The sequence below is a fragment of the Ovis aries genome, chromosome Y, assembly GCF_016772045.2.
Source record: "Ovis aries strain OAR_USU_Benz2616 breed Rambouillet chromosome Y, ARS-UI_Ramb_v3.0, whole genome shotgun sequence".
In the NCBI taxonomy this organism is placed as follows: domain Eukaryota; kingdom Metazoa; phylum Chordata; class Mammalia; order Artiodactyla; family Bovidae; genus Ovis; species Ovis aries.
This window is the reverse complement of record NC_082741.1, coordinates 18,061,506-18,078,405: the sequence shown is the minus strand read 5'-3', so window position 1 is coordinate 18,078,405 and position 16,900 is coordinate 18,061,506. Positions and strand designations below refer to the sequence as shown.

General features: G+C 44.1%; 1 protein-coding gene across 1 annotated transcript; it reads left to right on the top strand.

The window, feature by feature from the left end:
- Positions 1–1,396: 1,396 nt before the first annotated feature.
- On the top strand, positions 1,397–2,989 carry LOC132659007 (zinc finger protein 280B-like; the record flags this gene model as incomplete). Its single annotated transcript, XM_060408517.1, has 1 exon — positions 1,397–2,989. A coding segment is annotated over one exon (1,593 nt), but the record flags the coding sequence as incomplete, so codon positions are not given.
- Between the last annotated feature and the right edge of the window lie 13,911 nt (positions 2,990–16,900).

Genomic DNA, 16,900 nt, shown 5'->3' with positions numbered 1-16,900 from the left:
CTTGTGTTGTTCCCAGTCTTAGAGGGAAAGCTTTCAGTTTTTCATTCTTAAGTATGATGTTAGCTGTGGGTCTTTTTACAGGTGCCCTTTGATTGAGAAAGTTCTCTTCTGTTCTTAATTATTAAGTGTTCTTTTAACCCTGGTTATGAAAAGGTGCTAGATTCAAGGAAATGCTTTTTCTTCAGGCAGATGTGTTATTTGTTTTATTGTTTTAAAATGGCATAATGTTGGTGACTTTCCTATCATGAACCAACTTTGCATACCTCCCTAAATCCCATGTGATCATGGTATACAGTCTTGTTTATATGCTGTTGAATTTTGTTTGCCAGTATTTTGTTTTGGACTCTTTCACCTGTATTCATGAGGGATATCAGGTGTGTGTGTGTGTGTGTTTGTGTGTGTGTGTGTGTGTGTGTGTGAGTGATATCTCTGTCTGATATTGGTATGAGAGAAAGACTGGCATCACTTTGCCTGCTATGTGGGGAAGAGACATGTGGCATAAAGGATGAAGCATTGTTGGATTGAAGTTTAGCTAGGATTAGAGGGAGAAAGTTGGGATATATCAGTGTGGAATTGGGGTGAGATTATCAAAGAGAGCCCATTCTCCTTTTCCTAGGCCTGTGTTAAGTGCTTGACATTGAATTATGCTGTCTGTTAACTAGGTATAGATAGATTATACTTTGAATTTGCTACCTATTTTGTTTGTTAACATTTATGAAATTAGAATTTGTGAATCGGTTGTAATGTGCATTTAAGATCCATTTTCTTCCATTTTTACTACAAAACAAGATGCCATTGAATAGCTGATGCCTTTTAAAAAAGCTGTTAACCTTAAGTCTAAGAAATAAGCATGTTTGTCTTTAAGATACAGAAACACATTTAAAAGTTACAAATTTGCCCAAGAAGACGCAACTGGTGTGTGGTTAAGTTAGAATTCCAACTTAATCTCCTATGACTCCAAAGTCCATGCTTCGAAACGCTGTAGAACAATGCTTTTGTAAAAATACTCATCCTTTACATGTGATTTCACCTAATGATCAGTGTGGCGGGTTTTTTTTTTATTTTTCCTCTTTATTTTTTTAAGTAGAAGAGGTTAAAGTGAACATGCGACAAAGCTATGATTCTAGAGCCATGGAGACTTGTAGTCGTAGTTTTTTCAGCTGTCATTGAGTCTGGTTGACACTCAGTGTCTTTGTCTGTAAGATAAGGGTGTGTATAAGTACTCTAGAGTTTTGGAGATAATCAAATAGCCCATTTTTCTGAACTTAACTAATCTGTAGTATGTTTACACTTAGGTGGCAGTTTGTATAAAGGAAGCACTGGGACTTGTGGCCGCACCCTCTAAGAATAAAAAAGTATTAAAAATATGGAACTCCCACGTATGTTACGTGAAGAAGAACAAGAGCCAGAAGTACAGAAAAGGGAGGGAGAGACCAAACAAGTAGATGATGATGATGATGATGAAGTGATCTTGGTTGGAGTGGAACATGGAAATGAAGATGCTGACGTGATCTTTGTTGGGATGAGCTCAGCTTCAAAACCAGTCGTTTCAAACATACTGAACAGAGATACCCCAGGTTCTTATTCAAGGAGAAAAAGGTATGGTCACTTCAGGAGAGGTAACGCTCACAGATTACAGCCTGTTAGTCATGTGACTCCTACATCAGAAGCAAAGACTGTCTTGCCAGTGTCTGACTCTGACTCAAGATCAACAGGTAGTCCTATTATTATTGAACCTCCGTCTCAAGCTGATTATAAAAATCTTTCACCACAAATAGTGCCTGATGGCTTTTCGAAGGAGTTATGTTCTTCTTTGATTACCTTCACAAGGTCATTGCAGCATCCAGTAGAAACAGCAGTTTCTGCAGGAGATATGAATAAAAGTCCTCATGTATCAAAGCGAGTTTCCCCTTGTGAAACAAATCGCAGAAATCCCAGAAGGCCTAAACTCAGTGATGGCATTGTAGGGGAACATTCTTTAGCTTTTTCCCCGTCAGGTTTTTTTCATACAGAGACCACTCAGCAAAGCACACCAGACCGTGTCCATACCTCACTAGGCCATGTTCAGAATGGAGAACCTTGTCCAACACCTTTTCCAAAGGACAGTGTTCATTGCAAGCCTGTAAGACCTTTAAGGGAAAGTGGACAGACAAAAACTGATTTTCCAAGTTTGGCAAGTCCAAACAAAATTGGTGATCCCACAGAAGGAAATCTGATTGTGTTACTTCGTGACTTCTACTATGGCGAGCATAGAGGAGTTGGGCAGCCAGAAGCGAAGACCCACACGGCGTTTAAATGCCTCAGCTGCTTGAAAGTTCTAAAAAATGTCAAGTTTATGAATCACATGAAGCACCATTTGGAACTTGAGTGGCAGAGAGGTGACAGCTGGAAAACCCACACCACCTGCCAGCACTGCCTCCGCCAGTTTCCTACTCCTTTCCAGCTGCAGTGTCACATTGAAAGTGTCCACACGGCCCAGGAGCCCTCCGCAGTCTGTCACATCTGTGAGTTGTCCTTTGAGACAGATCAGGTTCTCTTAGAGCACATGAAAGACAATCATAAGCCTGGTGAAATGCCCTATGTATGCCCGGTTTGCAGTTACAGATCATCATTTTTTGCAGATGTGGATGCACATTTCAGAGCATACCATGGTAACACTAAGAAATTACTTTGCCCGTTTTGCCTCAAAATTTTTCAAACTGCAACAGCATACAGACGTCATCATCGAGGGCACAGGGAAAAGAGTTTTCACCAGTGTTCCAAATGTCGGCTACAGTTTTTAACTTCCAAAGAGGAGAGGGAGCACAAGACCCAGTGTCATCAAATGTTTAAGAAGCCTAAGCAGCTAGAAGGATTGTCTCCTGAAACAAAAATTGTTATTCAGGTATCACTGGAACCCCTTCAGCCAGGATTGGTGGAAGTTGCATCCATTACTGTGAACACATCTGATTTTGAATCATCACCCCCCAAATCTCAAAGGAGGAGGTCAAAAAAAGAAAAATAATAGTTAATTCTGCCTTCAGTAAGTCTGAAGCAAGTATTTCAGTCAAAGTTAAAAATCCCATTAAAAACAAAAAGATCAACTTATAGCATTATTCAATAATATCAAATATAGGGAAACCGATGGGTAATTTATGTGATTTTGCTTTAAATAGAGGAAGTACAGTTTTGTTTGATCTGCATATTGAGATGTTATTTAAAAATCTATGATCTGTTTTTCGTGTAATTGTGTTAACATGTAAAAAGGATGTGTGCATGTGTGTGTGAGAGAGAGAGAATGAGAGAAGTGGAGAAAGGAAAAGTAAGAACCTATTTTGGTATTTGATGTTACTTGTAAGTTCGAAAGCTCTCCTATACATATAATCTGTAGAATGTTTTAGCAACGTAATTTTGAAGTGTTTTCATGCCTTGCAGATCTCAGTATCAGCTATATAGCCAGACTTGAATGTCACTCTCTGAAGTGCCTCTTGGGCTGATCTAAGATAACCTGGCTCTGAAAGCGTGCAGTGGAGGTTGATGGAGAAGCTACGATGTGAGTTGGACCAGACACGGGATTTAATCAGTGAAGAGCTGTGGCTTCGTGTCCCAGCTGAGGAAGAGGCATACATTCACTGCAGGCACAGAGCCAAGGGAGAAGGAACACTGTCTCAGAGTGCTTTCACCTAGCCCAGGGACATCTCAAGGATGCCAGCTGCTAAAATGCCTGTGTTTGGTGAGAGACCCTGGCAAGCATGAAGCAGGCCCTGTGTAGCACTGACTGCAGTTGGAGAAGCAGAGATAGTTAATAGAATGAGACCTGGTGCCTGTGGATCTCCTGTTGAGTGAGCAAAAAGGGGATTTGATTCATTCTGTCCCCTTTCCCATTTGGCTGGCCTGTAGTCACAGTGAGGTCGGCATATCTGTGTCAGACACAGTAGCAAAGCAAATTAAAATTCCCAAAGGAAAAAGAGCCTTGACGTCCACTTTGATTTGCGCTGGACCCATAGTTGTAACTGAAAAGGATCAAACAGAGGAAATCTGTTCAGCTTTTGAATTGGGCTAAATTGAGTTCTCTTACCCTTAAGCTACAATGGAGTTGTCCAAGAATCGTAAATATAGTGGACAAAAATAGTCCAGGGTGATTAAAGCCTTTTTGGAACTCTTCCTTCCAATTTCCAGTTACATGTGTCTTACCCGAGTTGACCATGTGAAGATTTCGGTTCTGTATCTTATCTTGCCTTGGACACAAATGTAGTACAGTTAACAGCTAATTCTTTGCATGTGTAATTTCCCATTGTATCAAACTAATTGAGTTTCCGTCTTTCTTGACACAGTCTGATGTGCAAGAATTGTCTCATGTATTTCAGTAATTATCAGGTCATAGAGTTACCCTTCCTCTAATGTATCCAACCATCTAATCTGTGATTCTACTTGTGGAAACCTTCTTTCTTGCGGTCTCCAAGGGCTCTTTCAGAGACCTGTGGGGTACCCTCTAAGTACTGGTGCCTGAACATCAGCGCACTTGGCTGCCTCTAGGTTCTTGGAGTTGAGTCTCCTCCTGCAGTTGAATGTCACCCCTTCTCCACTTCAGGCACGGATACCTAGCAATCTCTGTGCACCATTCCAGGAAGCTGGGATCCTGTCTGTAGACCTATGCCAGGAGCAACTCTCCGTTTCCTCTTCCTTTCTCCTCCTCTTTGTCTCTCGCCACTCTCCCCAGGCCTCAGTTTCTTTAAGTCCTCTAAGCTTTCACAAAATGCTGGAAAGAGATCATCACCAAGCGGTTAGCATCCTTCTCAGAACTGAAAAGGAAGGACTACAGATGATGAAGCTGCAGTGAATCTGTTGTCTCCATTTTAGGTAATTTCGTGAGTATAAATTCAAATTCAAATAAATTGTGTTTATTTATTCAAAGCTTGATTGATATATTTGCACTTTGAATATTTTACTAGGCCTTTCTGGTTAGTTTATTTGGGCCAAAGCACTTTGCTAAGTGTCAGCTGAAACCACTTTTAGTTGTATAAAGAGTGTGTGTGTGTTCTGGTCTCAGGTGAAAACTCTCTGTATAAATAAATATGCAGACTATTGCATATGTATCTGCTTTCTTCGATTTCTATAGTAAAAAATACGAAATGTTTTAGTTACGTGTTTTTACTGTTGCTTAGTATTATCAACACTGTTGCTGTTAGTTGCTGTGAAGTATGCTCCTAAGGACTACAAGTTGTATTTATTGCAAAATTAAAAGGTTCCCACAATATGGTCCCTGACTGCTTCCTCTCTTCCATTCTCTGTCTTCTACTGTACTGTTTTCCCCACTAATGTACTCTTTTTGACAACACAGGCCTTGGTTTTCCTCCATCAAATTCCGTTTCTTGCCGATCCAGACTGCAAGTGTTGTTCTTCTGGAAATACTCTTCCCGTAGGCCTGCATGGCTCCCTTGTTTGAGCTTCACCAATGCTGTTCAAATAACACAATCAAATCTCCAACCCCCTCTCTTTCCTCCTCCTCCTTAAAGGCACTTGAAGTCTCTATCCTCTTCTTCCCTCTCCAGCCTCAATTTGCTAAATTTTCACAAAAAAAAAAAAAAAGAAACATGAAAAAGGGAAGAGATAATAACATCAGGGCTTTGTTTCTTAGAATTAACTTGAGTCAGTTTCTGTGCCTGCAAATCAAAGATAGTTAATAGTGAGTTGAATTCTTTCAGGAGCTTCCTCTGTTTTTCTTTTGATACCTCTATATTTTGTTCACACAATGACACTTTGTTTTCTTTACAAATTATTGAAGATGTGTCAAGATTATTATTTTGTTACTGCCCTTTGTGAATTTCCTTGTCTGCCTTGCTTGTTCTTTCAGGTAAAATTTATTATTTGATTAATGTTGCCAAAACATTGTAAGTAAAATTAGTATTTGTAGAAATAATGTTTTAAAAATTATTTCCGCTGTCTTTTTACAAATAACATGGCATATTTTTATTTTTTTTAAATAATCGTATTGTGTTGGCCAGTTCTAAACAGTGATGTGTAAGTGGGCTTTCTTGTTCTGAGTACCATCAAAAGCAATGAGTATCTGGCTTAATAAATTTCCGTTTCTGCTTTTAGATCTTGAAGAGAATTGTTTTATTGGATAGTTTACAACATTTGTTGAGACACTTACTGTTCCTTCCTTCTCCTCTCCTTTCTTTTTCTTGCTTTCTTCCCTTGTCTCTCTTCCTCTTTCTTTCCTTCCCTTTCTTTCCCCAGGTTGTTGCTTGACTGGACCTTTCCTGAAACAAAAGGAATTCCACACAGAGTTGAATGTTATCCTCTCAGAATCCCATTTCGTTCCTCATTTCTAGTATTGGAATTAACCTCCCTGTCCCCTTATTAGATTTGCCACAGTTGTATCAATGTTTCTGATTTTCTTTTTCCAAGAAGCAGCTCTTGTCGTCTTATCTCAACAAGCTTTATTTTTGTTTTCTATTTTTGTTTCAATTCATAGATACTTCCTACATTCTTTAGGATTTTTTTTCTTTATACCTTTGCATTTTAGAAGTTTCTTCACAATTTTTTTCCTGTAAATATATTAGATTTACAATGTTGAATTTCAGATGTATATCAGAGTGATTTAGTTATGCAGATACGTATCTATTCTTTTGTAGGTCCTTTTCCATGATAGATTATTACATGATACTGAGGATTTCTTTTCTTTTTTTTTCCATAGATGATTTAGGGGTTGACCTATCTTTATTTAGCAATTTTGTCTGAATCCCAAATATTTTTATGTATCCATGTTTTTTAATTAAAATTTCATTGTCTAAGATTTTTGGCAAGTTGATTCCAAAGAGTTCACTATTTTCAGGCTGAATGTTTTCATTTATTGTTTACTGAGAATTAAGTTTTCCTTGGAGCTCTGAGGGCATGTGTGTATATACACTGACATGTCTATATACGCATCCTTTTCAGATTACTACATGTTTTAAGATATGTAAATGTATTTTCAAAGATATTTTCTGTTTGTATGGTAAAAACATGAAATGTTTTAATGCTAGAAATTTGTTCCCCCGAATGAATATAGAACAAAGAATAAAGATATAAAACTAGATTCCTTTGAGAGTAATCCTTACTAACAGAACTTGGGAACGTTCAAAGAGTACTCATAACACTTACGAAAGGTGGCAAGAAAAACTTTATTCAAGGTAAGAGTACTACAGTGGCGTATTATAACATGGGAGAGAGATTGAGCTTATGTGTGACTCCAGGAGGGGTGCAGCTGGGATTTATAGCTAAGGAACAGGGTGGGCCCATGGGATTGCAGACAGAGATGGGAGACTGAAAAGCAATGGACAACAATAACAGAATGGGTGTCAGTGGATGGAAACTTATTAAAATGAGGACTATAAGGGTGAGGGTGGACTCTGGCTCAACTGAGAGGATCATTGCTGAGGCTAGGCAAGGCTGATAAGATATTCCGGTGAGTGAAATGATATTTGATCGGATACTGAGGGTGGTCAGATCAAGGGTGGGCTATGTTTTCTAAACTGAAGTAGCAGATTCTGGATTAGATTGGACTAGATGGACAGGCAGCCCTGAATAAAGACATTGCCCAAAGTTGGCAGTGCATTAATGAACTAGTGCTGCATAAGCAGTTAGCCAAAACTAGCAGCTTAAAACAATATTATTTCATACTGCTGCTGAAAGTTGGGAATCCAGGAGTAATTCAGCTGAGTGTTGTGGCTCAGTGTCTCATGAGATTGCCATCCTCTGAAGCCTTGACATGCGCTGGTGGATTTCCTTCCAAGATGGCTTACTCACATAGCTGATGAAACCGGTTTGCTTGCTGGCTGTTGGGAGAAAGCCTCGGTTCTTTCACATGGGCCTCTCTAAAGGGCTACCTGAGTGCTCTCGAGATATGACTAAGCTGGCTTCTAGAGTGAGTGATCCAAGAGGATGATCAAGGAGGCTGCAGTGCCTTTTATGACCTAGTCTCAGACGCTTCATTGTTCGTTTCTACAGTATTCTAACATGAGAAGTGAGCCACTAAGCCCACCACACATGTGAAGGGGTGGAGGAAGGAACCGTGGACATAATTTAAAACCACGTGGTACACACATGGCCAGAAATTGTTCACATGCGTGTATGTCCAAAATGCCTTTTCCTGCCAATGCTTTTAAACAATTTATCTGTTACAGCATTAACTTGAAGTTCAGGACCTTGTCATCTAAGTCAGGTCCAGCTATGGATCAGGGTCCACGTGTACAGTATCTCAAGTGTTCTGTTGCTCAGTTGTGTCGTATTCTTGGCGACCCCATGGGCTGCAGCGCTGCAGGCTTCCCTGTCCATCAACTCCAGGAGCTTGCTCAAACTCAAGTCCATTGAGTCGATGATGCTATCCAACAATCCCATCCTCTGCTGTCCCCTTCTCCTACCTTCATCTTTTTCCGCATCACGGTCTTTTCCAATGAGACGGTTATTCCCATCACATAGCCCAAGTATTGGAGCTTCAGCTTCAGCATCAGTCCTTCGAATGAATATGCAGGAGAGATTTACTTTAGGATTGACTGGTTTGATCTCCTTGCAGTCCAAGAGCCTCTCAAGTCTGCAACACATCAGTTCAAATTATAGAAGTGTAGTTCCTCTAGACCTGAGGATGTGTGAACAAAAGAGATGAGTTAATCTGCTCCCTTTCACAGCCAACATACAGTGGTGGTTCAGGCATAGATAACCTTCATAGACACTCCTGTTCCAGAAAGGGGAGGGGAGATGGGAGTCAATAGTAGCAGTTCTGAAATCCCATGGGTTCTTGCGGGCAGTCCTTTGATTAGTATTTAAGGCCTGGACACTTCCTAGGCTTCCGTCTCTGATTTTTTCATTCTACCCGCTGACATGATGCCATTGCATGAAAGGTGGCTAGTATATGGTTACATGAAACAGTCTCCCTAGCGTGCTTCCTGCTTGTAGAAGGTAGAGGTCCAGAGCTCCTATTTTGTACTATTGCTGGTCCTTTCAGTCCGAGCTGAACTTAAATATGTTATCTTAAAACCTTGGTGTGTCTCCTGATACTCTTACTGGTGTTCAAGGCAAAGCACCCCACTCCAAAGCGACAGTCACACATGTCTTCATAATAAGGCTTACTCTGTCTTGGTTTTCTGCTGAGATAGCTGAGGGATAACACCCTGAACCTTGGTAGAAGTCTTATTGTGTGACTGAAAGGATCTCTGAGTGACACCCCTAAACTCTTTGGAGGGTATTGGCCTGACTAAATAATGCCATGAGGCATCCCCTTCCAGCTTTCTGAGGCTTAACAAAGAATTTTACAGTCACACTCGTCTTTAGAACACCTTTGTTTATAAAAAATAATATGAAGAAGAACTGGCCTATCGGTGGTGTAAAATGTTGTATTTAGACCACCTAATCTCAATGCCCTGGATATGATCTTGCTTGAGAGTCATTAATTTTAACAACTTCTGTCATCTTAAAAGACTGGAAAATTCCCAAATCAGCAAGTTTTGTCCCCTGTTTTAATAATCTTTATATTAAACATTAAAGAAAAAAAAATCCCTTCTTGTTTTACTACAGGCAGCAAGAAAAAACCAGGAAGCACTTTTGGCTGTTTGGATGGAAATCCTCTTAGATAACTCAATTAATTAAGTACAGTTTGTCCTCCCTGCTCATTAGGTACATTTTCTACTTTTCATAAAACTGCAGATGTAGTGGACTTTCGTCTTCACACTCCCCAGGCTCTCTCCTCCTGCCTCTCCTTTCTGCCAAGCATCCTAGGTGCACGACTGTGATTCCGCCTAGAACGTGTTTGCTCAGTGAGCAAACGGGGAGCGATTCCCTGGCTTCAGTGCTTCTGCTGGCCAGAGACTCTGTACCGTTCCCTAAGAACTTCATGGTTTCGCTGTCCAACTTCTATCACCTGGCTAGGTCAGTTGCAGTAGCTCATACTCACAAGCGAACTGGCAGGGATTTCTACACGCACATGTGCAGAAACATACATGTGTACACGGGAACATCGCTGAGGGGAAACCTGTCCATATGCAGAAGTACAGCTTTCTTTTCCAGGAACGTGAATTTTGGTAAGCGCTCAAATTTCTACGCACACATGTGCGCAAATATATTGGTGAATACAGTTACATCGCTGAGAGGAAACCTGTCCATATGCAGAAGTACAAGCTTGCTTTTCCAGGAACATAAATTTTGGTAAGCACTCAAATTTCTGCACGCACATGTGCACAAACATGCACGTGTACTCAGTAACATCCCTGAGAGGACACTTGTCCATATGCAGAAGTACAAGCTTTCTTTTCAGGAACATTAATTTTGGTAAGCACTCAAATTTCTATGTGCACATGTGCACAAATATATGCGTGTACACAGTAAGATCGCTGAGGGGTAACCTGTCCATATGCAGAAGTACAAGCTTTCTTTTCCAGGAACTTGAATTTTAATAAGCACTCAAATTTCTGCACGCACATGTGCACAAACATGCACGTGTACTCAGTAACATCCCTGAGAGGAAACTGGCCATATGCAGAAGTACAAGCTTTCTTTTCCAGGAACATTAATTTTGGTAAGCACTCAAATTTCTACACACACATGTGCACAAATAGATGGGTGAATACAGTTACATCGCTGAGACAAAACCTGTCCATATGCAGAAGTACAAGCTTTCCTTCCCAGGACATTGAATTTTGGTAAGCACTAAAATTTCTACGTGCACATGTGCACAAATATATGCGTGTACACAGTAACATCGCTGAGAGGAAACCTGTCCATATGCAGAAGTACAAGCTTTCTTTCCCAGGACCTTGAATTTTGGTAAGCACTAAAATTTCTACGTGCACATGTGCACAAAAATATGCGTGTACACAGTAACATCGCTGAGAGGAAACTTGTCTATATGCTGAAGTACAAGCTTTCTTTTTGAGGAACATGAATGAGACCTGGTGACTAGGACCTCCTGTTGAGTGATCAAAAGGGGAATTTGATTCATTCCGTCCCCTTTCCCATTTGGTGTCCGTGAACAATGGAGATCAACGTGGCAAACGGTGGGGTTTTTCCCTACTTCCCTAGCATCTGGCCAGCAACAGCCTGTCCTGGTGATGCTGTGCATGGCTGGGACGTTGCAGCCACCAGTGGCCACACCAGGCGAAGATGCCACCCTCTTCAGAGTGGAGGCAGGAGAGGACAGCGAGGCCCAGGTGGACGGAGTCGTGGCAGGGATCAGACGGGGTTTCCAGCTGCTTGCAGAGGACATCACTGAGGATGTGGAGGTTGTGCCAGATGAATGACAGAAACAGGGGTCCTCCCTGGAGCTGGAGGAGAAGACATTGGAGGGGCAGTGCCAGGAAAGGCCTGGAGGCCCGAGTGAGCTCCCGGCACTAGATGTGATGCAGGCACTGGCGACCTTGTAAGTGGAACTTAGCTCTAAGCCTGAGAAAACCTGCAGGGCCTACGTTTGGTTCATGTGCAAGAGTCATGAGAGGAGGAAGCGTGACTTGGCTCAGAAGAGTGCCAACATCCAGGGCATCCCTGGCTTCTGGGCCAACGTGGTATCCTTTCTGCTACTCGTTGTGGTCCAGTGCTCAGGAGGAGGGGGAGGTGCAGAGGCAGGAGCAGGAGGAGGGGTGGAGGCGAGGGGGCAGAATGGTGGACCCTGAAGGAAGTGTGGTACTGGGCAATTGGCAGGCTCCAAAGGCACAGCTGAGTAGAGTCTGGGCAGGGCCACAACTGTAAGTGTCGCAGCCATGACTCTGTGTGTCTCCTTCAGGCCTGCATCTGAGGAGGATTAGCCTCTAAGTCAGAAATGACCAGAGACAGTACATGAGAGCCACCTTAGCTGACAGTTATTGTTGTAAAGGTGAATGATTCCGAAAATAACTGAGATATGGGAGTCACACACACAAGCGCGCGCGCAGACACACACACATACACAAACCCACAAAACATATGTAGACATACTTTCTGATCCCCATTATCTCACTGAGTGAGCAAGTTCTGAGTGGAATCACAGTGGTACAGCAAGGATGCCTGGCAGAAAGGAGAGGCAGGAATAAAGTGTCTGGGGGTGACCAGTGAGAGTGCAGAAGATCTGAGACACAGAACAGGTTGCAATCCCAGACACAGAAGCCACAGTGGGTGACCCCACAGCCCTTTGAACACCCTGATACAAGGGCCTTTCCATCCTTCTCAAGTGCCAGGCATACTTTCTCTGACCTTACCATGAGCATGAGCACTACTGAGCTTCCAGGGCAAGATGCGCTGCAGGCACTGGCTGCCCTGCTGGTGGAACTGAGCTCTGAGCATAAGAAGAACTGCAGGGCCTACTTCCAGTTCATGTGCAAGAACCATCAGAGGAGGAAGCCTGACATGGCTTGGAGGATCGCCATCACCTGGGGCATCCCTTGCTTCTGGGCCGTAGCTGTATCCTTTCTGCTGCTCTTTGAAGTCTGCTGCTCAGGAAGAGGAGGCGGCGCAGGAACCTTTTCCCTGCTCCCTATCCTGACAGGTGCTGTTGCGGAGCCATCCATCGTTCCACTGCAAGTTGATATTTTCCTTTCAGGACCCCCCTACTTCTTGGACACAGTGACCACTAAGTAGAATTACCTTGATATCACTTGTGAAACGTGGTTCCTAGGGTGATGAGTGTGGGTGTGCAAGGTTGTGGAGTGTCGACCTGTGGGATCCACACCCATCTCCCGTCTCTCTGTAGGGCATAGGGCACGTTGTTCCACTCCTGTCCACTTGTTCTGGGACTTTGAACGGGGAGCATCCAGCCGCAGCGTGGACACCAGGAGCCTTAACTTTCTCGGCTGGTTGTCAGGTCACAACTGCTTAGAGTCGAACAGGATTGCTGAGGTGTGGTTGCTTTGGGCCTGAACACAGTTAGCAATTCACTTTGGGATTCTTGGCTGCTGGCTCACCTTGCTCGGATTGCCAGCGGATTGTCGGCCAAGATGTGTGGGATGATCGCCTGAAGTAGTACCCTGGTCAGGAAGGTTCTTCCATGAGAGTAACTGACAGAAACGTGTGGAGATGGGGTCTGAAGGTGGGCCCTGAAGGGACACTCATGTGATACTACAGGGACACTGTCCTTTCCCAAATGGGGATGCTCAGACTCATGCAAGCTGGCTGTGGAGCCTGAGTTTGGGTCGTGCTTGTAGCAGGTGACCTCCTGAGACTGTTTATTTGGGGACTTGGTGTGTCCGTGAGTGAAGCAAGTCTCCATCAAATCAGCTGAGGTGGCAGCACCAGAGTCCAGGTGATACTACTAGAGGCAGTGTGTATTAAGTATCTTTGTCAGAATCATCCTTTGTGGGTCCTTTCATCCCCTGGCCTCCTGCTGCTCACTGAGTTTGAGATTGCCTGGGCACTTCACTCCCGCCCCTTACCCAGGGAAGGCCTATCATTGAAAAGCTGTCCTCTCCGGGGTCCCAGTGCACCTGTGTGCTGACTTTGGGATCTTCTGTGAATTTCCACATTCACCACTCAGTGTCTCACAACCACCAAACATGCTGTGCTGGAAGCGGCTTCAGGCTGCCTTGAGAACATACGGAAGAGTTCGTGGAGAAGGTGAACAGGGAGCCCCAAGGGCAGGACATGGTGCCTACTGTCGCCATCCCCGACATTGCTAGCCTCGGTCGTCTTCACCTCCTGAAACACCTATGCTCGTTGTTTGCATCTGTGTCCCCGTGCTGAGCATGTGTTTGTATACACACGTGTGATTATTTATGCTGGCTGTGATTGTGTGTGTGTGTGTGTGTGTGTGTGTGTGTGTGTCCGGCCCAGGGCAGAGGCAGAGATGAAGGTGGCAGGAGAGGAGGTGCTGAGCAACCAGAAGAGGAGTCATGAGGCGACCAGGCTGAAGGTGGTCTGTCGCCTCATCTCTGCATTGACCCTGCCCAGGATGGGAACAAGGAAAGGATGGCGAGTGATAACTCCAGACTGTGGCTCCAGATATCTGCAATTAGACCAGATACAAAACACGCTCATCAGTTCTACCGTGTTGTTGTGTGTGCTTGGATCAGGAAGAGGGTTTCATGGTCTAAGGATTCACACAGAGCAAATCACGTGGGGTGAGGCTTTGAAACCACTGCCTGTGGAGCCCTCCGTGTGTGGGGCCATGGGCTGGCCTCTGGAAATGAGGGACGTGGCTATGGCAAGATCTGGGATGGTGAGGCTAAGGTCCTGCCGAGATGGGCAGAGAGCTGAAGGAGAAAGAGTCATAGATTGCCTGCTGCACTGGAGATTGTTCCACACACATGTGAAAAGGAGAACTGGGAAGGTCCTGGGCCAGTGCTGCCCCGGATCAGCCCAGCAGCCAGCACACGCCCTCCCTGAGGGTGGCACACACTGGCACAATATGACACAAAACATGAGATGCGCTAAAGTATGCTGTATCTGCCAACCACAGGCATCCTAGGAGAGACATGGTCTGTAAGCAAGGCATGCCTCCAGGCACTTCCAGCCTGCCTCCCTGGCAGTGCCCAAAGCCGAGAAATGCGCAAGTGGGTTTCCCTGTGTGACCCTATCTGGGATATGCCTGTGAGGGAGAGAACAGAGAAAAGACAAGGGCGGTGGGTAAACTGCATGTCCTAAGGGACCTCAGGGGAGTGGAGACAGAGAAGCCCCTGGGGCAGTTCAGGGCCTGCTGGTTTTCAGGGTCCAGACTCTAGGCAGTAGCGGTCCTGCCAAAGATACCCCATGGTCTGTGCTGAAAGTTCTGATATGAATTCCTCCTTTTCTTTGGGGTCTTGCCCCTGGCTTGGGGGCCTGAGTGTCAAAGGTGCACGTCTGTACCTGAAGGAGGATTCTGGTTGTCTTGCTGGAGCAGAATCTCTGATTGTGTTGTAGGGGATCTGCACCCAGGTGACACAGAGGGATGCTGCCTTCCAGGTGACCGTCTTGGATATCCCTGGGCCCAACCGCGCACTGGCTTCCTTGGCACAGGTGCTGTGTAGGGAAGCAGGGATGCGTGACTGTAGGGAGTCCTACCTGGGCCTAATGAGAGCAACTGAAAGAGAGCCTTGGCATCTAGCAAATCACTGAGGCATGGGTGGTTCAAGCCCTCTTGGTCCATTTGAGATAGTAACGCTGCTTTCTGTCCAACGGAGGCATTAGCTCTGGGCCCAGAACCTACAGGTTCCCCAGGGCATCATCTGTTGGGGGACTCCCATATGCATGGGTAGTGTTAAACAGAAAGGAAGACGTGTAGGGATGCCACCTTACTTTGATGGCCTCCGGTTCCATTCTTGGTATCGGAAGAGACCCTGCATCCATGTGTACCTTCTTCACAACCTTGGATCAGAACCAGGCCTGTCACAGTCTCCGGGGGCTTTTGGAGGCTCAGGCGTTTCTGGCCTTTTCCTGCCACATGGAGAGAGCACATCGGGGCACAGGTAGATGGTGCACACAGAACGCTCCACAGATAGGAAGAACAGGGGGCCTCATTCAGAATGCTGGGGGCTGTAACGGGTGGTAGGCTACCAAGAGGGGCACAACATTGACACGGAATGACCTAGACAGGCGCACACCGAGAAAGCAGTTCTTCAAGTCAGCTGAGCTCAGAGGTCCTTGTTTTCTGGTCCCCTGAAGGAATGCACAGTCAATGGATCAGGCCAACGTGACTGGTACTGTGAAGCTGTCCAAGGTGATGGGAGAATGCAGAAGGCAGGCACATGTTATACAGCTGTTCATGGCAAGAACTTCCAATGCTGCCTGCTGCTCTGCAGGCCAGTCCCTATCAATAGCAAATGCCAAGGTTTTGGAACCTTTGAGGATAAGGCACAGAGTTAGAAGTGTAACATGACATAATCGATGAGCAAGTGAAAAAACAAGGACAGAAATGTGGATGCTTACCAACATTCATGTTCCTGGAAAAGAAAACTTGTACTTCGGAATATGGACAAGTTTCCTCTCAGGGATGTTACTGAGTACACGTGCATGTTTGTGCACATGTGCGTGCAGAAATTTGAGTGCTTACCAAAATTCAAGTTCCTGGAAAGGAAAGCTTTACTTCTGCATATGGACAGGTTTCCCCTCAGCGATGTTACTGTGTACACATGTATGTTTCTGCACATGTGCGTGTAGTAATCCCTGCCAGTTCACTTGTGAGTATGAACTACTGCAACTGACCTAGCCAGGTGATAGAAGTTGGACAGCAAAACCATGAAGTTCTTAGGGAATGGTACAGAGTCTCTGGCCAGCAGAAGCACTGAAGCCAGGGAATCGCTCCCCGTTTGCTCACTGAGCAAACACGTTCTAAGTAGAATCACAGTCGTGCACCTAGGATGCTTGGCAGAAAGGGGAGGCAGGAGGAAAGAGCCTGGGGAGTGTGAAGACGAAAGTCCACTACATCTGCAGTTTTATGAAAAGTAGAAAATGCACGTAATGAGCTGGGAGGACAAACTGTACTTAATTGAGTTATCTAAGAGGATTTCCATCCAAACAGCCAAAAGTGCCTCCTGGTTTCTTCTTGCTGCCTGTAGTAAAACATGAAGGGAATTTTTTTTTTTTAATGTTTAAGATAAAGATTATTGAAACAGGGGACAAAACTTGCTGATTTGGGAAGTTTCCAGTCTTTTAAGATGACATTAATAAAATAATAAATTTTCCCTGAAAGAACAAGCAAGGCAGACAAGGGAATTCACAAAGGGCAGTAACAAAATAGTAATCTTGACACATCTTCAATATATTTGTAAAGAAAACAAAGTGTCATTGTGTGAACAAAATATAGAGGTATCAAAAGAAAAACAGAGGAAGCTCCTGAAAGAACTCAACTCACTATTAACTATCTTTGATTTGCAGGCACAGAAACTGACTCAAGTTAATTCTAAGAAGCAAAGCCCTGATGTTATTATCTCTTCTTTTTTCTTTTTCTTTTTTTGTGAAAAGTTAGGAAATTTAGGCTGGAGAGGGAAGAAGAGGATAGAGACTTCAA